This window comes from Aquarana catesbeiana, linkage group LG04 (genome assembly GCF_042186555.1).
Source record: "Aquarana catesbeiana isolate 2022-GZ linkage group LG04, ASM4218655v1, whole genome shotgun sequence".
Taxonomy (NCBI): Eukaryota; Metazoa; Chordata; class Amphibia; order Anura; family Ranidae; genus Aquarana; species Aquarana catesbeiana.
The window spans coordinates 56,342,912-56,364,405 of record NC_133327.1 but is presented as its reverse complement, the minus strand read 5'-3'; the positions used below and the strand labels follow the sequence as shown (position 1 = coordinate 56,364,405).

Sequence of the window (21,494 nt, the reverse complement as noted above, 5' to 3'; positions counted from 1 at the left end):
TAGTATTGTGCGTATTTAGTTGTAATGGAAAAATGAACCCTTAAATTTAAACAAGAAAAGAAAAATTTGAAATTAAAATTAAAAGAATAATATAAAAACCAAATAAATGATGCAAATATGGGTTCAACACAAGGAGTGCTACTCTGAAGTCTTTTTTGACGTTGGACAAACATTATATCGCTGATATTTGGTTAAAGAAAAAAAAAAAAAAAATCGACTAGACTTTAGAGGTGTCTCTGCTTCACAGCTAGGACTTTGAGAACCACTTGTATCTATCCAAGCCATTTGGTCCTTGTGGGGTACCCTCTGCTCGGCCTTGTAGGATCGTTGATTAAATTCAGCTTCACCTACTTGTTGCTATTGGGCTAGAGGCTTAGCCCCCACAAGGAACGAGATTGCGGTCTTCCCTCCCCCCCCCTCCACATTACTACCTCCGGGCAGTAGATGCTAGAGCCTTTTAAATTGCTACGAAAAAAGCGAAGACATCGAGGAACCAGAAGGAAGCCGCCTAAGAACACCTGAAGCAACATCCAACTCCTCAACAATGGGGAAAAGCAACAAGAAGACCAGCAAGGATAAGAAGAACCCTGTTCCAGCCACTTCCTCCGAGGAGCCCGAGAATGCCGTTGCCGCAACCTCCACCTCTACCCTGGCCGTCACCAGCCGACCGAGACCAGCCAAGTCAGACCTGCCTGCAGATGGGCTCCCAACCCTGGAGCTTTGGATGAAGCAGACGGTCGTGCTGAAGGAGGTGGACGGAAGCGTCCCCGACATAACCCTGGAGATCTTCGAAAAGAAGATGATCTTGGAGCAGGGGTTCAGCAAAGCGGAGATGCTTTCCGTGCAGACCTTCACAAAAGGTATTTTCTTCGTAACTTTTGTGTCTCTTCAGGTCTGCAGAAGATACTGGGAGATGGTGAAGACCAGTGGCCCTGAATCCCCCTTTGTAGCAAACTGCCTCATAACACGGGATGAAAGGCAGGTGACAGTGGCCATGAGGAACCCCCGTACCCAAGGGAAGGACATAGCCACCTACCTCCAGAGATTCTGCACCGTGGTAAAGGACCCAGTCCGAATCCTCCATGTCAACGGCTTCTGGATAGGTAGGTGGTCTGTACTTTGCAAACTCAGGAAAGACCCTTTGGGGGATATTTAGCACCTGCAGCCGTGCTTCTCCCTGGGATCATCCGCGGGAATCCTTTTCTACCCCGGCATGCTGCACATAACAGATGTGGCCATCCGGGACACATGGGTAAGGATTGTACAGAGCTTGCTTGCAGGTTCTGTAGGGTTACAGGCCACGAGACCAAGGACTATCCGAAATATAAACAAGAAAAGAAAAAATTGAAACTAAAATAAAAAGAATAATATAAAAACCAAATAAATGATGCAAATATGGGTTCAACACAAGGAGTGCTACTCTGAAGTCTTTTTTGACGTTGGACAAACATTATATCGCTGATATTTGGTTAAAGGAAAAAAAAAAAAATCGACTATAGCCTTTAGGGGTGTGTCTGCTTCACAGCTAGGACGTTGAGAACCACTTGTATCTATCCAAGCCATTTGGTCCTTGTGGGGTACCCTCTACTCGGCCTTGTAGGATCGTTGATTAAATTCAGCTTCACCTACTTGCTGCTATTGAGCTAGAGGCTTAGCCCCCACAAGGAACGAGATTGCGGTCTCCCCCCCCCCCCTCCGCATTACTACCTCCGTGCAGTAGATGCTAGAGCCTTTTTAAAGGCTACGAAAAGAGCGAAGACATCGAGGAACCAGAAGGAAGCCGCCTAAGAACACCTGAAGCAACATCCAACTCCTCAACGATGGGGAAAAGTGACGAGAAGACCAGCAAGGATAAGAAGAACCCTGTTCCAGCCACTTCCTCCGAGGAGCCCGAGAATGCCGTTGCCTCAACCTTCACCTCTACCCCGGCCGACGCCAGCCGACCGAGACCAGCCAAGCCAGACCTGCCTGCAGATGGGCTCCCAACCCTGGAGCCTTGGATGAAGCAGACGGTCGTGCTGCAGCTGAAGGAGGTGGACGGAAGAGTCCCCGACATGACCCTGGAGATCTTCGAAAAGAAGATGATCTTGGAGCAGGGGTTCAGCAAAGCGGAGATGCTTTCCGTGCAGACCTTCACAAAAGGTATTTTCTTCGTAACTTTTGTGTCTCTTCAGGTCTGCAGAAGATACTGGGAGATGGTGAAGACCAGTGGCCCTGAATCCCCCTTCGTAGCAAACTGCCCCATAACACGGGATGAAAGGCAGGTGACAGTGGCCATGAGGAACCCCCATACCCAAGGGAAGGACATAGCCACCTACCTCCAGAGATTCTGCACCGTGGTAAAGGACCCAGTCCGAATCCTCCATGTCAACGGCTTCTGGATAGGTAGGTGGTCTGTACTTTGCAAACTCAGGAAAGACCCTTTGGGGGATATTCAGCGCCTGCAGCCGTGCTTCTCGCTGGGATCATCCGCAAGTAATCCTTTTCTACCCCGGCATGCCGCACATAACAGATGTGGCCATCCGGGACACATGGGTAAGGATTGTACAGAGCTTGCTTGCAGGTTCTGTAGGGTTACAGGCCACGAGACCAAGGACTGTCTGAGGTCCAAAGCCTGCAACCTTTGCGGATTGGCAGAGCATGTCTTCAGACACTGCCCCCAGAGGACCCCAAACTACGCTGGAGCCCTGATCCAGGGTAAGCCACCCTCCAGGAAGTGGCCAGAAAACAAGCCAAAGAAGCCTCGAAAGGCCACAGGTGAGTCCACTTCCGCTCCACCCCCGAACCTGTCCTCCCTGGAAGACTTTCCCACCACCCCCCACCAGTGGCCCAAAAGGAAGCCGGAAATGGAAGCCAGAGAGCCCAACAGCAGAGGAACCCGCCACCTCCACAAAATGGCCCAACGGGGTCCAGCACGATAGCGATGGACCAGAGCAAGTAGTGGAGAACCTAGAGTCTGCGGGGGAAGAGGAGGAGATCGGGGCCAACTCCGAGCCTGACCTCCCCCTCAACCTCAATGTCAACATCAACCAGCAGATGATGGAGGCTGTCCTTGAGGAGCTGGGTCTGGCCCAGAACACAGGACAGGCAGAGGACACAAGAAAGAGCCACCCCCCCTCCGTGGAGGTAAGTTCGGCCCCTTGTTGACTAGACCCTCATACCCTTTTTCATTATGGCTGAGATCTCAATCTTTTCCATTAATGTGAGGAGTATCAAGGATACATCTAGAAGACAAGCGGTGCTGACATTTATTTCCACACAGCAGAGTGATGTCTACATGCTCCAGGAGTGCGCTCTTCCTTCCCTGAGGAGGTACACCCATCTGACCTCCCAGTGGACCCTTGGTCCCTCCTACTGGTCCGGGGATGGCGATTGTAAATCTGCAGGGGTAGCCATTCTTGTCAGGGGTGGACGCTTTATGGTTGACTCTATCCATGAGCTAGTCTGTGGCCATCTTCTGGTCATAGACGGCTCGTGGGTGGGAGAGCCAATTAGGCTCATCAACGTGTACGCCCCCCAGATAAGAGTGCGCGGCTGGAACTTTTCCAGACCCTGCGGACCCAACTCGCCACCACCACAGCAGTAGTGATCGGCGGTGATTTCAACTGTCCGATAGAGGAGGACGGGCGCAGCTCCAGCAGGTATGCAAAACTTGATACTACTAGGCTGCTCAAGGAGATGATCTCTGAGGCTTCCCTGCAGGACGCCGTGGGATCCATAGGGAAAGGTACCGTGAACTATTCATGGTGCAGACCCGACGGATCTGTGTGTTCCAGCATCGTGACTTCTCCATGATCCCCTGCTTTTTCTCTGACCACAGGGCTATTTACTTTCGGGGTGACCTGGGCGAGGGCTTTGCCCACGGACTGGGTTCCTGGAAGCTGAATAGTACCCTGTTGGTAAACGAGGAATTGATGGGGGAACTCCGGGAGGCCTATGCCACCTGGACGGAGGAAAAGAGATTCTTCGGAAGGGTAAGTGATTGGTGGGAGTTTGTGAAAGTCAAGCTGCGCTGCTTCTTTCAGGCAAGGGGAACTCAGGAGACTGCAACATAAGTTGCAGTCCTTGCAGGACCTTCATCACTGCGGGTGGGACCATCAGGCAGGACCTGGAGGACACTTCGATGAAGAATCCAGGCACATTGTCTTCCGTGCCAAGGTGGAGAATCTCGAGAAAGGTGAGAAGTGGAATTCTTTCTTTCTTTCTTCAGGAAACTTCACTCGGGACACACACCCTTGTCAGAGCTGCGTGACGAGACCGGAACACTCCAGAAGGGGAAGGAGGCTGTGATGCAAGTGGTCAGCGACTACTACATCAACCTCTACTCCCCGAAAACAGACACACAGGCGGCCGATAAGTTCCTGTCAGGTATCTCTAACCAAATTGAACCTGCAGGTGCATTAGCCATCAAGGCCCCCTTGGTGTTGGAGGAGCTGCACTCTGCCGCTACATCCTTTAGGCGGGGCAGGACCCCGGGCTTTGATGGTCTCCCAGTTGAGCTCTAGTAGCACTGTGGGATCTCGTGGGTCCGGACCTGCACAAGCTGTACAAGGAGGTGGTGGTGGAGGGCAGAATGCCCCCGTCACTGAGGGATGATCGCGAGTTTGTACAAGCGCAAAGAGGAGAGATCGGACCTAAAAAATTGACGTCCGATCTCTCTTCTGAAGGTGGACTACAAAATCCTCGCCAAGGTTCTGGCCAACAGGCTGAAGTCTGTCATCGGACAGATCATCCACCCAGATCAGACTTGTGGCATTCCTGGTCGCAGGATTGCGGACAGCCTTGCGCTTGTCCGGGACACAGTCCAGTACATTCATGGCTGCCGTGTGCACGCGGCCCTGGTCAGTCTTGACCAGGAGAAGGCCTTTGACCGTGTCTCCCACGAGTTTATGTGCAGAGCTCTGCGCAGGTTTGGTCTCGAGGAAATGTTTTGTTCGTATGTGAATGTAATTTATAATGACATTTGTAGTTTGGTGTTGGTAAATGGCTGGAAAACTGACCCGTTTCCAATTCAGTCTGGGGTCAGACAAGGCTGCCCTCTCTCACCTCTGCTTTTTGTTTGATGCTTTGGGCGAAGAGCTCTATACAACAGACGGAACCCAGAGATCAGAGGGATCACTGCACCAGGACCGGACAGACGGGAGGTCAAGTGTTCACTCTACATGGACGATGTGACGGTGTTCTGTGTGAATCGGCGCTCCATCGACACACTCGCCCAGACCTGTGAGGACTTCGGCCAAGCTTCAGGGGCAAAGGTCAACTGCGGGAAGTCAGAGGTCATGCTCTTCGGAAAGTGGTTCCTGCCTTCTTCTGCACCCATTCCTTTCAGCGTCAAAGCGGACTTCATCAAAATTCTTGGTCTGGTTTGGAGCTGAGGGCACAGCCCTGAAGACCTGGGAGGAAAGACTGGCAAAGATGCGACAAAAGTTTGGACTTTGGAGCCTCAGAGAACTCACCATCGAAGGTAAAACACTGGTACTCCGCAGCAAGATTCTCCCTGTGTTGCAGTACCTCGCCCAGACCTAGCCCCCCCGGGTTAACAACTGCAAGGCCATCACCAGGGCGGTGTTTCACTTCATCTGGAGTTTCAAAATGGACAGAGTGAATCGGGTGGTTATGTTCAAGGAACCCCTCAAGGGCAGTAAGGCCGTGCCCAACATCGCCACATTACTGAGGGTGTGCTTTGCTTGTAACTGCAGCCGCAGAACTTTGGTTGACAGAACTGTAGACTCTGGTGGTAACTCCATGTCCCGTTTCTCTTGCCTCTTTGGAGGTCTCTTGGATGGGACAAATAGGACAGCTCCATCCCCTACAACTGGGACACTCCTTGGTACTGCTTGGACACTTTCAAGTTTGTTAGGGAGCTGGGGCTGCTTGATTAGAGCTTCGGACATTGTTGATCCAGGCCACCCTTCAGCCACTTGCAAAGTGGTCTGGAGGAATGTTTCTTCAAAGAGACTCCCCAACAGGCACAAATATCTGGCATGGATGGCAATCCAAGGGGGGTTGCCACTCAGGATATTCATGCATGCCAGAAATCTGTGCAGATACAGGCACTGCCCCATTTGCATCATCCAGGAGGAAACTGCTTTGCATGTTTTCTGGGAGTGCCCCTTTGCACAGGACCTCTTGAGGGCCTTGGAACCTGAACTGAAAGACTTTGGAACACAGACTGCTATCACACACTTTGCTGTCTAGAACGGAGTCTTCTGTGGAACCCATTCACAGGAGGACATTGACAGTGCCTGGCGGGTGCTATGTTGCTTTAAGGACGCTTTGTGGTGCGCCAGAAAGCGCCTCATCCACCAGTGGGAGAGGATGTCCATCGAGGACTGTCGCAGACTGGTTCACAGTCTGCTCAGAGACTATCACTTAATGGACTTCAAGGAGGAAGAGGAGGTCTGAAGATTTCCTTCCCCACCTTCCCCCCCCCCACCCACCCACCCACCTGTGTATACTTTGGCAGTTCAATAAAGCTTCGGGCCTGTGAACTCTTTTCTTCCTCCCCTACCCCACCTCCTCCACCCCCATCACACCTGTTGCCCATTTGAATGCTTAGACAGTATATGACCTGACTCTTTGTGTCATGTGGTTGAAGTAAGGCTTTCAGGGCAATGCGGCGTCATGCATGATGTGATGTTTCGGGGTACTATTACTCTGCGCAACACATCAGGCATCATACCGCAGGATGAATGTAATTTATTTGTGTGCTTGGAAATGTATTGTTATGTAGTTTATTTATGCGCTGTGTCGCAGTACAGAGTGGAATGTACCCTGTTGAAGTATTTCTTTTTTGTATATTTTCTTGCAAAATAAAGTATACATTTTCAATCAAAAAATCTGTTCTTATCATTTTCCAGGAGATGACGCTTGCTTCCGTCCCTGATCTACGGCGAAGTAGAGAGGGGATTGCGGTTGCTATGCAAAACCTGCTAGAGTAAAGGTGACCTGGAGCGGTTCATAGCCAAAAGGGAAGCCTTCTGATGGAGATGGAGAACCACAGGGTCTGATCCGGAGGGTCGGGTCCTTGGCCTTTTGGCCTAGATTGGGGTAGCTCTAGCTCCGGTCAGTTTTTTTGGGAGAGAACGCTTACTCCTCTTTCAGGGGGGAGTGGTTAGTATTTCCCAAATGTAATTACCATCAGGCCTCACCGTCGTTCCATCCCTCCTGCCTAAAGGGCTCTCACCAAGTTTCCTGAACTCCAGGCCTTCCTGGCTGGGGTGGGGGCTGCTGTGGTCTGGGCTGGGGGTCAGGGTTGCATGAAAAGCCAGTGGTGAATGTGCCCCTAAAGTGGTAGTTCAGGAGTGCCGTACAGTCAGTGTTTCGGCACTTGATTTAAGGCACCATGGTCACTTCACCACAACACACGTTTTTCGCACCTGCCTCTAGGGCTGAGCCTTTTGGCTAGGACCAGGGGACATTTTTATTCCACAATGGTCACTTTTCACTCTTCCACCTCCCTTCTCCCCACTTTCTTTTAATGTATCCCCTTGTATGTCACTTTTTTTTGTCTTTTCTGGTTGATGTGTACACACGTTTGTCACTGTGTGATGGGTAGGGTGTGGGTCCTCGGGCCTACACTGAAAGTCTTGGGAAAGGGGTGGATAATAGGTCTTCTGTCCTGGTTAGCCCTCTCTCATGGGGTCTCCCTTCAGGGGAGCCCTACCTAGTACTTGGGTGGGTCTGTTTCGGCAGACCTTCCAGAGAACGGGGGTCTGTCTGGTTTCGGCTAGATGGACACAAGTGAAGTACCTAGGTCCCTGTCTGAGCCTAACACCTCGGGGGATCAGGGTAAGGTCCTTCCCTAGTGGAGGATTAGTGTAAACACCCGTTGCACATTTTTTGTGTTTCACTCTGTGTGTGCACTTTTTTTGGCACCGGGTGGAAGTTTTTGGGTGTGTTTTGCACTCCACTGGCTTATCAAAAAAAAAAAGCTGTTCTCATTAGTTTCTAGAGGAGGCGCTGTGCTAATCTCAAAGGGGAGAGCCAGCAAATCCAATGGTGTTATAGTGCCTGGAAAGGCGGTTTCAGCAGGGACTATGCCAAGCTGCCCAATAGATACTGGGGGCTGGCCGATGGTTGAGACTGAGCCGTCCGGAAGGGTGCTCCGTGTGAGGATGGGTGCTGCATCCAGGTCTGACCAGGGTCCCTGGCCTTCTGGCCTAGATTGTGGTAGCTCTAGCTACGGACAGTTTTTTGGGAGAGATTACCAGCTCCTCTTTTTGGTGGGAGGGAGGAGCGGTTAGTATTTCCCGAATGTAATTAGGAGGGAGTGATGTGAGCGACAGTGGGGCCTGATGGTAAAGGGTTCTCACCAAGCTCCCAGAATCACTGCGAGTGAGAGTCACTTTGGTTTGAGGCACCGCGGTCACTGCACCATAGAACATGCTTTTTTTTTTTTTTTTTTTTAGCATCTGCCTCCTGGGCTGGGCCTTTTTGGCTAGGACCAGAGGAATTTTTTATTCCTGGCCAGAGGGCCTGGTCATTGTTTCACACAATGGCCACCTTTTCATTTTCCTCTCCACGTATTCCTTCCCCACTTTATTTTATTTATTGCCTGTGTTAGTGCAACAAACCGTGTACAATACAAAAAAGGTAACTGTGTGATGAGTAGGGTTGTAGGTCCTCGGGCCTGCCCTGAAAGTCTTGGGAGGGGGTGGACATGACCTTTTGGCTTAGTTGGCCCTCTCTCATGGGGTCTCCCTTCGGGGGAGCCTCACCTAGTACTTGGGTGGGTCTGTTTCGGCAGGTCCTCCAGAGAAAGGGGTCCATCCTTTTTACGGCCAGATGGACCAAGTGTAAGTACCCTTGTCCCCGTCTGGAGCCTAACGCCCCGGGGGATTCAGGGCAGGGTCCTCTGATTTTAGAGGACTTGTGTACCCGTTTCACTCTTTGTGTGTGCACATTTTTTTGGCACTGAGTGAAGTTTTTGGGTGTGTTTGCACGCCATGGGCTTTCAATTAAAAAAAAAATCTGTTCTTATCAGTTTAATATCTGATATGTCCCCTATCTGGGGACCATATATTAAATGGATTTTTAGAACAGGGAGATGGAAGAAGAGCTTGCTCTGTCCACTCCACGCATCGACCTGATATTGCAGTACCTCCAGGACCGGTGCACCCCTCTCTTATGCAGTTTCCAAAAACAGAATGAACAACAACAAAAATCTTCCTTTTGCTTGCTCACTGATTGCAATGTTGCTTTTTTTGGCTCACAAGCTGTTAATTCTTGCAATAAACTTGCATTCAACCCCTGTGTGTATTGTTTAGAGAGGGAAGAGCAGGCCATTTGAGTATGGATGACTTTGCTCCGTTTCTGTCCCTTGCTGCAGCAGCTAGCTAAAAGTCAGTCGAGGCATTCTTTCCTTGATTCTGCAGCCTATGGGTCCCCGTCTCTTGTCTTCCTTGTCCACGTTATCAGGAGGCGGGGCCATGCAAATGATTTCCCTTGTTGGGCATCAATGAGGAGCACCTGGATCTGTGCAATTAGTGCTCAGGGCTGCAGGTGTTAGACAGGTGTGTTAAAGGAATTAGGACTCAAGCCCGGGTAGGTGTGAAAAGTTGGTGTGTCAGTGGCTGCTGCCAGTCTAGACGGGGGAAGGCTAGACGGGCATCTCTCAGCGAGCTCTTCGTTTCTACCAGGCCGCCGCTCACTCGGAAAAGAGAATTATTGGGTTATCGCTTCTCGCCCTTTTGGCTACGATCTTGTGTCGTGGTTGAAGGGTTATGACTGAAGGCACCAGTTCTTCACGGCCTGGAGGTGTTTCCTTAATTGGTGCACCCCCTGCTGCTATTGGGCAGGATGCTACTAGAGGTTACGAGAGGGCGATAGGTGGGACGGAGACCGATGTGTTACCATGGTGCGGAGGGAAATTCGTAACACGCTTAGGATCCTGGTAAAGCCAGATTTTCTGAAGGAGGTCGGTCTGAGGACTATCGTGGTGGATATTCTACAGGATACTTTGAATGTAACAGTGAGTTAGATCTACACTTTGCAGGATTTTCCTGCAACCGGCACTTACGATGTTTCTTTTGTTAACGAGAGTATTTGCCTTGGAGTTTATGAAGATATCAAGCAGAAGGTATTGGAAGGAAATGAGCTGCTATCTAAATGTTGGTTCGAGCTTCTGTTCAACCCTGGAAATAAGTTTGTCACCATTCACTTGTTTAACCCTTTCTTGGATACACAATTGGTCCATATTTTCTTGCCATGAGGTGAGCCTGGGAGATAAATTAAACAACAATTTTGGGATCTCCCGAAGTAAGATCAAATTTACAGTAAGATTTAAGGAGGACCCTGAGGGGTATGGTGGGATAAAGCCCCCCCCCCCGGCCCTCTTCACCATTGCCGGGAACCGGTGCTCCCTCTTTTATGTAGGGCAGCCTAAATTTTACTGTCAGTGCTACACGTACGGGCATACTAAGGATGAATGTGAGGTTGAAGTATGCTGTAGGTCCTGTGGGCAGCCGGGTGATCAGGCGGCGAGTTGTTCAAAACCCGCAGCATGTGATCTATGTGGGTCAACCACGCATGAGGCCCGAGCATGTAACCTGAATATGGTAGGCAGGATGGTTTCCTACGCAGATGTTGCTAGAGGGAGTAGGTTTGCTGCCGCAGTAGCAATGCAGAATGTGAGCCTGCAGCCCTCAACTGAGGGGCAGGACAGAGGGGTTGGAGGGGTAAAGGGTGCTGCGGTAAGTGGGAGAGGAGTCCCAGAAGTGGAAAGAAGGAAAGATCCAGCCCCTGGGGAAGAGGAAGGAGTAAATTGGGGTGTGCAAGGAAGTGGTGGTGGTGAAGAAGTGGGAAGGGAGGTACATCTTGTACAGGAGTTGAGCAGATTTTGGCAATAGTAGCCAGTGGAGAGGAAATAGTCTAAGGTGTCAGAATGTAGTGCTGAACAAAAGATGGAGGAGGTGCCACAGCAGGAGGAAGAGTGAGAGATGGATGAGACCCCTGGTTCTGATCGCCTTCTGACAGCTGCTCAGAGGGAGAAAGTATGTGTGGAGAGAGAGAGGAGAGTGATGAAGGGGGCAGAACTAAGAGGAGTAAGGTGGAGGATGTGCTGAATAGCCCACCACGCCAAGTGGACTTTGGGTCAGAGCTTATTCTTTCGGGGGACCTGATGGTCACTGAGTTGGATGAGTCGTATGATGAGGATTCTGATAGTATGGAAGTGATAAGGAGAGACAGGGGTGGAGGGAGGGAAGATATGACCTAGCCTAAGTTCTGATGGTCAGTATTGTCTCTATGAATGTGAGGGGCATAGGCTCCTCAGTTAGAACTGCTGTTTTGAAAGAATTAAGTGATCTATAGTATGTGTACAAGAGTGTATGCTAGGTAACGCCCCTAAACCAAGTGAATGGGAGTATGGTCAATCAGTTTGGTCCTTGGATTGTACCAGCAAAAATGAAGGTGTGGGTGTGCTGGTGAAGACCAGTAGGATCAAGATTTTAAGTTATAAGGTTATAATTCCAGGTAGATTGATGCAAGTACAGCTGAGTGGCTTTGGATTTAAGTTACGCCATTTCAACTTTTATGCCCCAACAAATAGGAGCGAGAGATTGGAGTTTCTGGAGTCTCTAGCTTTGTATTTTCCAGGGAGAGAACCTACAGTAATAGTGGGGGACCTCAACTGTATTAGGATTGTGAGTGATAGAGAAAGCAACTCTACGGTATCACTAGATAGCACCTCCACAGCTTTAAATAATTTGATTTCTGATTTTAATTTATATGATGTAGGTCTAGAGTTGGGGTCGTGGGCAGATAAATTGACTTTCTTTTCGGATAAAGGGGGTATCAGATCCCGTATTGATTACATTTTATCCTCAGAGCGTAAACCCGGTATCCTTTAAAACAAAGGGTGTAACCTTTTCAGACCATTGTGCAGTACAAGTATCGTTTGGGTTGGATCAAAAGATTAGCTTCGGGAGGGTTCTTTGTAAGCTGAATAATAATTTATTAAAAAATTAAAAGCTGGTTGAGTCTTTTCAATATTTCTTTTGTTCTCTGGTAAGATGTAAGGGGGATTTCCCGGATATCTTAGTTTGGTGGGATTGGGCCAAGTTTAAGTTTAAGCAGTTTTTCAGGTCATGGAGCTTAAGATTAGCACGACAGGAAAAGGAGAAAGAGGAGGGTTTGGTGGAAAAGCTACTTACCTTATATAAATTCAAGTCCGTTGGTGTGGATGATGGTGATGAGCTTGCCAAAGTCCAGGAGGAGAGGAAAAGGATCCTGAAAGAGAGGGGAAAAAGGTGCATCTTTCTTCCTTCTCTAGAGTGGTATATAATCCTGTTTCTTTTTTAAGAAAGTTTTTGGTAAACGGGAAGTGTTTGTTTCTGTTTTTGGATCTAAAGGGGAGGTGGAAGGGGACGGGGTAGTGGCAGAGGTGATGTCCTTTTATGAGGGTTTGTTTAAAGGAGATTGGAAAGTGATGGAAGAAGAGATGGAGGAATATTGCAATGTGGTGAAGGGAAGGTTAACATCTGAGCAAGTTAACGCATTATCTGAAGTGGTGGAGTACAGTGAAATATATGCTGCTGTAAAAGGTATGGCTTGTAATAAAACACCTGGTAAAGACGGCCTTCCAGCTGAATTTTACGTAGAATTCTGGCAGATTGTGGGTAAAGAAGTATGTGAGGTGGTGAACTGGTGTCCTATTTCACTGCTCAATGCTGACTGCAAAATCTAGTCAAAAGTCATTGCTAATAGGATGCGGGATGTGGCAGCTAGTTTAATTGGGGATCATCAAGTATGTGCTGTAAAGGGGAGGAGGATAGCGGATAACTTAGTCGTTCTAAGGGACATGATCTACTATGTCAACTCACACAATGAGGCTCTTGTGGTGCTAAGCATGGATCTCGAAAAAGGCTTTTGATAAAGTCTCTCATGCTTTTCTTTTCCAGGTACTGACTAGTATGGGGTTGCCGTCAACAATGCTAAAAGCAATCAAGGGCTTGTACAGGGATATAACAAGCCAGGTATTAGTTAATGGACATGGGAGTGAGCCTTTTTGGTACAGTCAGGGGTAAGACAGGGGTGTCCCCTTTCCCCGCTTGCCTTTGTGTCAGTGGTAGAACCATTGCTGCAAAAGATCCTGCTAGATAAGGTATTGAAATGTTTTACAATCCCTGGTAGTGGTGGACAGAAAATAAAAGTACTTGCTTACATGGATGATATTGTGGCTGTCGGAACGTCGCAGAGGGATCTTGATAGGGCGAGCTTGCTCTTCAGGATCTTTTGTGGTATCTCGGGCATGTCCATTAACTGGCAAAAGAGTAAGAGATGTCAGTTGGGCCGGGAGATTCAGCTAAAGTCAGACAAGTTTCGGGAAGTGGAGGAAGTTAAAGTGTTGGGGATAACATTTGATAAAAAGCTAAGTGGAGGAACTAGCTTCAAAAACTTGTTTCAAAAAATGAATAAAAAGTTGGGGTTCTGGAAATTAAGAGACCTGTCCTTAAGGGGCAAGGTCTTAATTATTAAGGCAGTGGTTTTACCCTTATTGCTTTATACATGTGTTGTTTTACCCCCGGGTAAGAGGTGGGTGCAAAGGAGCTTTTTAGTTTTCTGTGGGGATCCTGCATGGAGAGATTGGCAAGGGTCACTATTATGAAGGGGGAGGAGAAGGGTGGTTTAAACTTCCCAAATCTGGACCTCTTTCTAAAGCTTCATTATTTACTATTGGTCAACAAGATTCTACATGGTGGGAGTAAGGTGGTTTTCTTAGCCTGGTACCTGGGGGGATGGAAATTTGTCAGATGGAAGTGGATGGAGAAAGATTTAACAAGCTTACGCGTTTGTGGTTGCACCATTCTGTCTTTGTTTAGAAAATACCAGAAGGCAGTTGGGGGTAGAGGACTTGGAGCCAAAAGATTTGGTCAAAAATCTCATTGTCAGGAAGTTACGTGTACAGGAAACCGTGAGTAACATACCCTTTCTAAGTTCCCCACAGACAGTACGGACCTGGAAGATGTTCGAAATGGCTGGTGTTAGTACCAAACAAAGAGATTACATGGATGTCTTCCCACCAGAGTTTTTCAGAAGAGCCTGGACCTTTGTAGCTCGCATTAATGTCCATGAGAAAGGTGCGCTAGTTCTGAGCATCTGTGCCACTTGTTCTTTAATTGTTCCTTTACAGGCCAAGTAAGAAGGATCTTTTGGTACTTCTGCCCAACAGTGTTAGGGCTGAAGAATCCAGGGGTACGGCAGTTTGTCTCAGCTTGAGTGGATGTTAGTAAGGTAAGACTTCCTTGGATTTTCTTAGTTATCTTTAGAGAAGCCATATGGGACGCCAGAAATTTATTGGCGTTTAAAAAAGAGGAATTGTCCCCCCAGGGAGTTGCGAAGCTTATTGTGGCAAGACTATACACAGCTTTTATGTTTGACGTTTATAAGTTAGAAAAGGAGGAGGCTACTAAATTAATGGAAGGTGGAACAGTGGAGTGCGCTTATTTCAAGAGGTGAACTTTGAGTTGTTATTCTGAATTTTCCAATTTGATGTGATACTGCGAGAACCTTCTCTTCTGTTGGTGAAGGCTTTAAGTTTGGTTTAAACTCTCTGCAGTTTACTGATGGAAAAAAAAAAATGTTCTTATGAGTTTCCAGGAGGTGGCGATTGCTTCCGTCCCTGATCTACGACGAGGTGGAGATGGGATGGCGGTTGCTATGCAAAACCTGCTGGAGTAAAGGTGACCCGGAGCGGTTCGTAGCCGAAAGGGAAGCCTTCTGATGAGGATGGAGAAACCACTGGGTCCGGCTGAAGGGTCGGGTCACTGGCCTTCTGGCCTAGATTGGGGCAGCTCTAGCTCCGGACAGTTTTTGGGGGGAGAACACTGGCTCCCCTTTCTCCCACCGGGGGAGCGGCTAGTATTTCCCGAATGTAATTAGGTAGGAGGGATGGAACGACGGTGAGGCCTGATAGTAAAGGGCTCTCACCAGGCTTCCAGAACTTCATGCCTCCCTGCCTGGGGTGGGGGGTCAGGGTTGCACGAAAAGTCAGTGGTGAATGTGCCCCTGAAGTGGCAGTTCAGGGGTGCCGTACAGTCAGTGTTTCTGCACTTGATTTATGGCACCATGGTCACTTCACCACAACACACGTTTTTCACACCTGCCTCTAGGGCCAAGCCTTTTGGCTAGGACCAGGGGAAATTTTTGTTCATGGCCGGAGGGCCGGCCATTGTATTACACAATGGGTGACTTTTCACTCTCCCACCTTCCTTCTCCCCACTTTCTTTTTATTTATCCCTGTGTTTGTCACTTTTTTGTATTTTTTTTTGTTTGATGTGTTTACACGTTTGTCACTGTGAGATGAGTAGGGTGTGGGTCCTCGGGCCTACTCTGAAAGTCTTGGGAGTGGGTGGACATAGGCCTCCTGGCTTGGTTTGCCCTCTCTCATGGGGTCTCCCTTCGGGAGAGTCCCACCTAGTACTTGGGTGGGTCTGTTTCGGCAGCGCGGTCGGCTAGTTCCTGGGTGGACGTCCATGGATGTCATCCCAGAATCATGCTCTCGCGCGCCCCCTGGGGCGTGCACCTTAGAACTTCCGTGACCGCCGGGTCCAGAGGACCCGGCGCATCACGGATCACGGTAAACGGCCACTGATCGCAGCAGTTTACCATGTGATCGCTCCGTCAAATGACGGAGCGATCACATGTAAACAAACCGGCGTCATGTCATGACGCCAGTTCCTCCCTCCCCTCTGTGTACCGATCGGTACAGTGCGGGGGGAGAGGGGGAGGGATCGGATGGCAGCACCGCTGTGGGCTGCATGTGTAGTGCCTACAGCGGTGCTCAGTGACAATTAGTCACATCCATCCATCCATCCATCCCTCCATGCTCAGCCATCCTTGCAATACTCTGCATTATACCCGGCACTACTCTGCAATATACCTGGCAATACCCTGCAATATACCCGGCAATATACCCAGCAATACCCCGCAATTTTTAACCAGTTCCCGCCCACCGTCATATGACGTCCTTGACTTTGAGCGGGGATATTTGAATGATGCCTGCAGCTACAGGTATCATTCAGATATCAGCTTTTTCAGCCGGCGATTTCCTACACCATAAGAATGATCATAGCTGCTGTTCCACTGCTTGATCGTTCTTATGGGAGGCGAGAAGGGACGCCCCCCCCTTCCCGCCACCCTCCGGTGCTTCTACCGACTCACCTCTACGATCGAAGCCAGGATCGTTTCTTTTTTTTTTTTTTATTTCAGGCTTCCCAGCCTAGAGGTGAGATGTGGGGTCTTATTGACCCCATATCTCACTGTAAAGAGGACCTGTCATGCCATATTCCTATTACAAGGATGTTTACATTCCTTGTAATAGAAATAAAAGTGATCAGAAATGTTTTTTTGGGGAAAAAAGTGTCAAGCTAAAATAAAGTAAAATGAACAATAAAAAAAAAAAAAAATTTTAAAGCGCCCCTGTCCGTATGCTTGCATGCAGAAGTGAACACATACGTAAGTCCCACCCACATATGAAAGCGGTGTTCAAACCACACATGTGAGGTATCACTGCGAACGTTGGAGCGAGAGCAATCATTTTGGCCCTAGACCTCCTCTGTAACTCAAAACATGTAACCAGTAAAAATTTTTTAAAGCGTCACCTATGGAGACTTTTAAGTAGCGAAGTTTGGCACCATTCCACGAGCGTGTGCAATTTTGAAGGGTGACATGTTAGGTATCTATTTACTCGGCGTAACTTCATCTTTCACATTTTGCAAAAACATTGGGCTAACTTTACTGTTTTGTTTTTTTTTAAAGCACAAAACTGTTTTTTTTCCCAAAAAAAAACGCGTTCGAAAAATTGCTGCGCAAATACCGTGCGGGATAAAGTTGCAACAACCGCCATTGTATTCTCTAGGGTCTTTGCTAAAAAAAATATATATATAATGTTTTGGGGTTCTATGTAATTTTCTAGCAAATAAATTATTATTTTTACATGTAGGAGATAAATATAAGAATTGGCCTGGGTGCTCCAGAACGCCTGGAGGTGCTCCCTGCATGTTGGGCCTCTGTATGTGGCCACGCTGTGTAAAAGTCTCACACATGTGGTATCGCCATACTCTGGAGCAATAGCAGAATGTGTTTTGGGGTGTAATTTGTTGTATGCATATGCTGTGTGTGAGAAATAACCTTCTAATGCCTCGTTTCCACCGAGCGGATCGGTACGGTACGCTATTTTGGGTGTTTCTATTATGAAAGCGTGCCATACAAACGAACCGTACCTCTCCATTCAGGGTCCTGCTTCAGATGTGGGGCCATAGAAAACGGAACGGTTCAGTTAGGGCGGAGTTACTGGCGTCATACGATCTTTTCCACTGATTGGCTGACACAAAACCCTCTGCTGTGCTCTGATGATGTCAGAGGAAAGCACAGAGCAAACACATGCATAAAAGGAGAATTAAAGGAAAAGGATGCCTGCTAACAACAGCCGTGTTTGGTCATCACAGGAACTATCTACTTTCCTTAGCATAATTGGTGATAGCGTTATTCAGAGTGAGTTTGTACACCTTTTCATTCCTTACTGATCCATCAAAGATATTTCTCAGCGGATGGCAGCCGAGGGATTTGAACGCACGTCGGGTCAGTGTAGGGCAAAGCTTAAGAAGCTTAAAGGCCAATATAAAAAATTTAAGGACGAGAACAGCCGTAGTGGAAACAGTCGGAGAACTTGGAAGTGGTACGACGCCATGGACGCCATTTACGGTCATAGGCCAGCAAACCAAGGCAGGGAGAGAGGTCTGGACTCTGCAACTTCAATGCTCAAATCCATGATAGACCCCTTTGGTGAGTTTTTTTTATTATACATCGGATTTTGCTCTGCTAACCATTTAAAAAATATATATAACCATATGTGCATTTTCAGATACAAGTGATGGAGTCTCCAATGATGCATCTAACGTTTCCGACGATGGACCTTCAACCTCTTTCAGCAGCACCAGTACTATTTCCTCAAGCCAACCACAGAGTAGCCAACCACAGAGTACGCCCAATGCACCCCGGCACACTGGTAAGACATGATGATAGTTGTAATTGTGCATTTTATTAAAATAAATCAGAATTGTGGCAGATGTGCAGGGGGTACAGTGGTGGAACAGATGAGAAGGGGCTTCAGCAGTGTGGCAGATGTGCAGGGGGTACAGTGGTGGAACAGATGAGAAGGGGCTTCAGCGGTGGACAGAAGAGCAGTAGGGCAGATGTGAAAGGAGGTGTATTGCCGGGGCAGATGAGCAGGGTGAACAGAGTTGGGGCAGAATATCAGGGGTAACAGTGGTGGGACAGAATATCTGGGGTAACAGAGGTGGGACAGGAGAGCAGGGGTACAGTCTGGTGGGGTAGATGAGAAAGGGGGTTACAGTGGTGACACTGATGCTTCCAAAAACTATTCTGGTCTTTTGTATATTACAGGTGAAAGGAGACGGTTGCAGATGGATCTGCGCACAGTCATGGAGGATATGCGGGCATCAGAGGAAAGGCAGTTGGAAAGGATTGAGAACCTGAGAGGCAATTTCAGGCACTGCGTCAGGATGCACAGGAAGCTATGCGCCAGGAGGCAGAAATCGCCCGGCAGCAGATGGAGCAGTTGTCTACCTTCAACCAGGCCTTCCTTGGTGTCCTGGGTCAGCTTGTTCAAGTGCTTGGAGCCAGTCGTGATCCCAGGTTACCACCCAGACAGTAGGGCCTTTCATGCAGCACAGAATTGTACACTTGTACACGTTTCGTTAAAAAAAAAACATTTAAGTTAAGTTTTTATATAAAAAAGCTTATTTTTAAATATATTTTTCACACTTTGACTTTCTAGAATATATAGAAATTTTTTTTTTGTGAAATAAAAATCATGAGAGAATTTTTTGAGTATGTCTGATTTAATGTAACACTTTATTAACAATACAGTAATACTTTATTAAAACTTGTAAAAATGAATGTTAGGAAATTAAACGTTTAGGCTCTGATGCGGCACCTCAAGTATTTCACTGCACTCTTCTTCCATATCCTGTGCTGCTATCACTACTGGCTCTTCTGAATCTGTATTCCAATCCTGGTGGAAGTCTTCTCCATGACTTTCACAAAGATTGTGAAGAGCACAGCAAGTTAGCACCATGGATTTGGCAAGTTTAATGTCACTGTCATTCCTCTTCATAAGACACCGCCATCTACCCTTAAGTCTTCCAAAAGCATTTTCCACTACAACCCGTGCCCTGGATGTTTTCTTGTTGTAGATTTGCTGTTCTGGTGTCAGGCGGCCATTGTCAGGAAATGGTTTCAGGAGCCAATTTTGTAAAGGGTAGGCAGAGTCCCCGAGCACATAATAGCCAACATTCACCCCACAAATGTTCTTAGTGCACACAGGGTACAGGCCTCCCTGGCCAACCCAATCCCAAAATGTGGACAATCTTAGAACCCGGGCATCATGCAAACTCCCAGGCTTTCCTACATTCACATTCCAGAACAGTCCTTTTCCATCCACTACTCCCTGGAGGATGATGGAATGCCAGCCTTTTCTGTTGAAGTAGTCAGTGTGGTATTCCTGTGGTGCTATTATTGGTATGTGTGAGCCATCGATAGCACCAACACACTGTGGAAGGCCCCACCTGTTCTCAAAGTAGTCAGCCATGTCTTTAAGTTTTTCCCTGTCCAAAAAATTTACAATTTCAGGAGCTAGCAATGTGCACACAGCCTTACAGAAGTCCTGCACACATCGGCACACAGAGGATTTACTGACACCAAAAAGATGACCTATACTTCGGTATTCACTGTTGGTAGCCAGCTTCCACAGTGCAATGGCAACTCTTTTCCTCACAGGCAAACAGGCTCTGAAGTTGGTGTTTTGTTTCTCCATCGCTGGACGTAGCTTTGTACAGAGGTAAGAGAAGGTTTCCTCAGACATTCGGAAATTGTGCACCCAGTGTGTGTGTGTGAATCCCGGGACGGTCACATCCCACCACTCATTGGCACGGGGAAGAGCCCAAATGACTGGTCGGCGGCGCTGCTTTGCCAAGAGGAGAAGCATCTAAAAAAATAAAAAGCACAGATGGTAACAGATCATAAATTAAAAAAAAATATTCATACAACACATACATTTTTCATTATTCTTGGTAAGTGTGGCAGGTAGGTGGGTCAGGTAGTTAGGTCAGTGTGTGTGTGTGTGTCAGGTAGGTAAGTCAGTGTGTGTGTCAGGTAGGTAGGTCAGTGTGTGTGTCAGGTAGGTAAGTCAGTGTGTGTGTGTGTGTCAGGTAGGAAAGTCAGTGTGTGTGTGTGTCAGGTAGGTAGGTCAGTGTGTGTGTCAGGTAGGTAGGTCAGTGTGTGTGTCAGGTAGGTAGGTCAGTGTGTGTGTCAGGTAGGTAAGTCAGTGTGTGTGTCAGGTAGGTATATCAGTGTGTGTGTCAGGTAGGTAAGTCAGTGTGTGTGTCAGGTAGGTAAGTCAGTGTGTGTGTGTCAGGTAGGTAGGTCAGTGTGTGTGTGTGTGTCAGGTAGGTAAGTCAGTGTGTGTGTGTGTCTCATAGGTAGGTAGGTCAGTGTGTGTGTGTGTCTGGTAGGTAGGTCAGTGTATGTGTCAGGTAGGTAGGTTGCTTACCCTATAGCACTGCCGTCTTTGTCTTTGCCGCATAAAGGTGTACTTCTCCTCTCGGCTACATATCCAAGCTAGAAGTTTTCTTTTCTGCTGTGTTTCTCATTGCCGCTCGCAACCTTCTTTCATACAGTGCAGCATGTTTTTTAAATATGAAGAACCAAAAGGCAACTAGAGAAAAGATGAGCTGCTGGATGATCTCCATTGCCGTTGATTCTCAGGTTTCCTGTCACACAAATATGACATCACACTAGCATTTTTTCTAAACCCTGTATGGCCCCCTTGTGGTCCCACTTGCAGTGGAAACGCTCACCATAATAGACCGGACCATTCGAGGCCATTCAAACTGTACCGAACCGAACCGAACCGATCCGCTCAGTGGAAACGAGGCATAATATGACAATTTTGTGAAAAAAAAAAAAGAAAAAAAAAAATCTTGATTTTGCAAAGAATTGTGGGAAAAGATGACAATTTCAAAAAACTCACCATGCATCTTTTCAAATACCTTGGAATGTCTTCATATCAAAAAAGGGGTCATTTGGGGGGTATTTGTACTTTTCTGGCATGTTAGGGTCTCAAGAAATTAGATAGACCGTCAGTACTTCAGGTGTGATCAATTTTCAGATATTGGCACCATAGCTTTTGGAATCTCTAACATTCACAAAGACCAAATAATATACACCAAGTTGTACTTATTTTTACCAAAGATATGTAGCAGTATAAATTTTGGCCAAAATTTACGAAGAAAAATTACTAATTTGCTAAATTTTATAACTGAAAATTTGGTAAAAAAATGAATTTTTCTTTGTTTCTGTCTTTTTTCTTTTATAGTGCAAAAAATAAAAAACCCAACGGTGATTAAATACCACCAAAAGAAAGCTCTATTTGTGTGGAAAAAAAGGACAAAAATTTCATATGGGTACAG

General features: G+C 47.6%; 1 protein-coding gene and 1 non-coding gene across 2 annotated transcripts; one reads left to right on the top strand and one right to left on the bottom strand.

Annotated features, from left to right (window-relative positions):
- The first annotated feature begins 8,933 nt into the window (after positions 1-8,933).
- LOC141141815 (U2 spliceosomal RNA) lies at positions 8,934-9,125 on the top strand. Its single transcript, XR_012244244.1, has one exon. It is a non-coding gene; the product is annotated as a U2 spliceosomal RNA (small nuclear RNA).
- A 9,809-nt stretch (positions 9,126-18,934) lies between these two features.
- Positions 18,935-19,888, bottom strand: LOC141141156 (uncharacterized). The gene has a single exon (XM_073628859.1). It carries the CDS (start codon positions 19,886-19,888, stop codon positions 18,935-18,937), a length of 954 nt encoding a protein of 317 aa, XP_073484960.1.
- Between the last annotated feature and the right edge of the window lie 1,606 nt (positions 19,889-21,494).

What these genes read in the sequence shown, in the direction of transcription:
- LOC141141156 (XM_073628859.1), bottom strand. Translation starts at nt 19,888, where the DNA reads ATGTCTGAGGAAACCTTCTCTTACCTCTGTACAAAGCTACGTCCAGCG.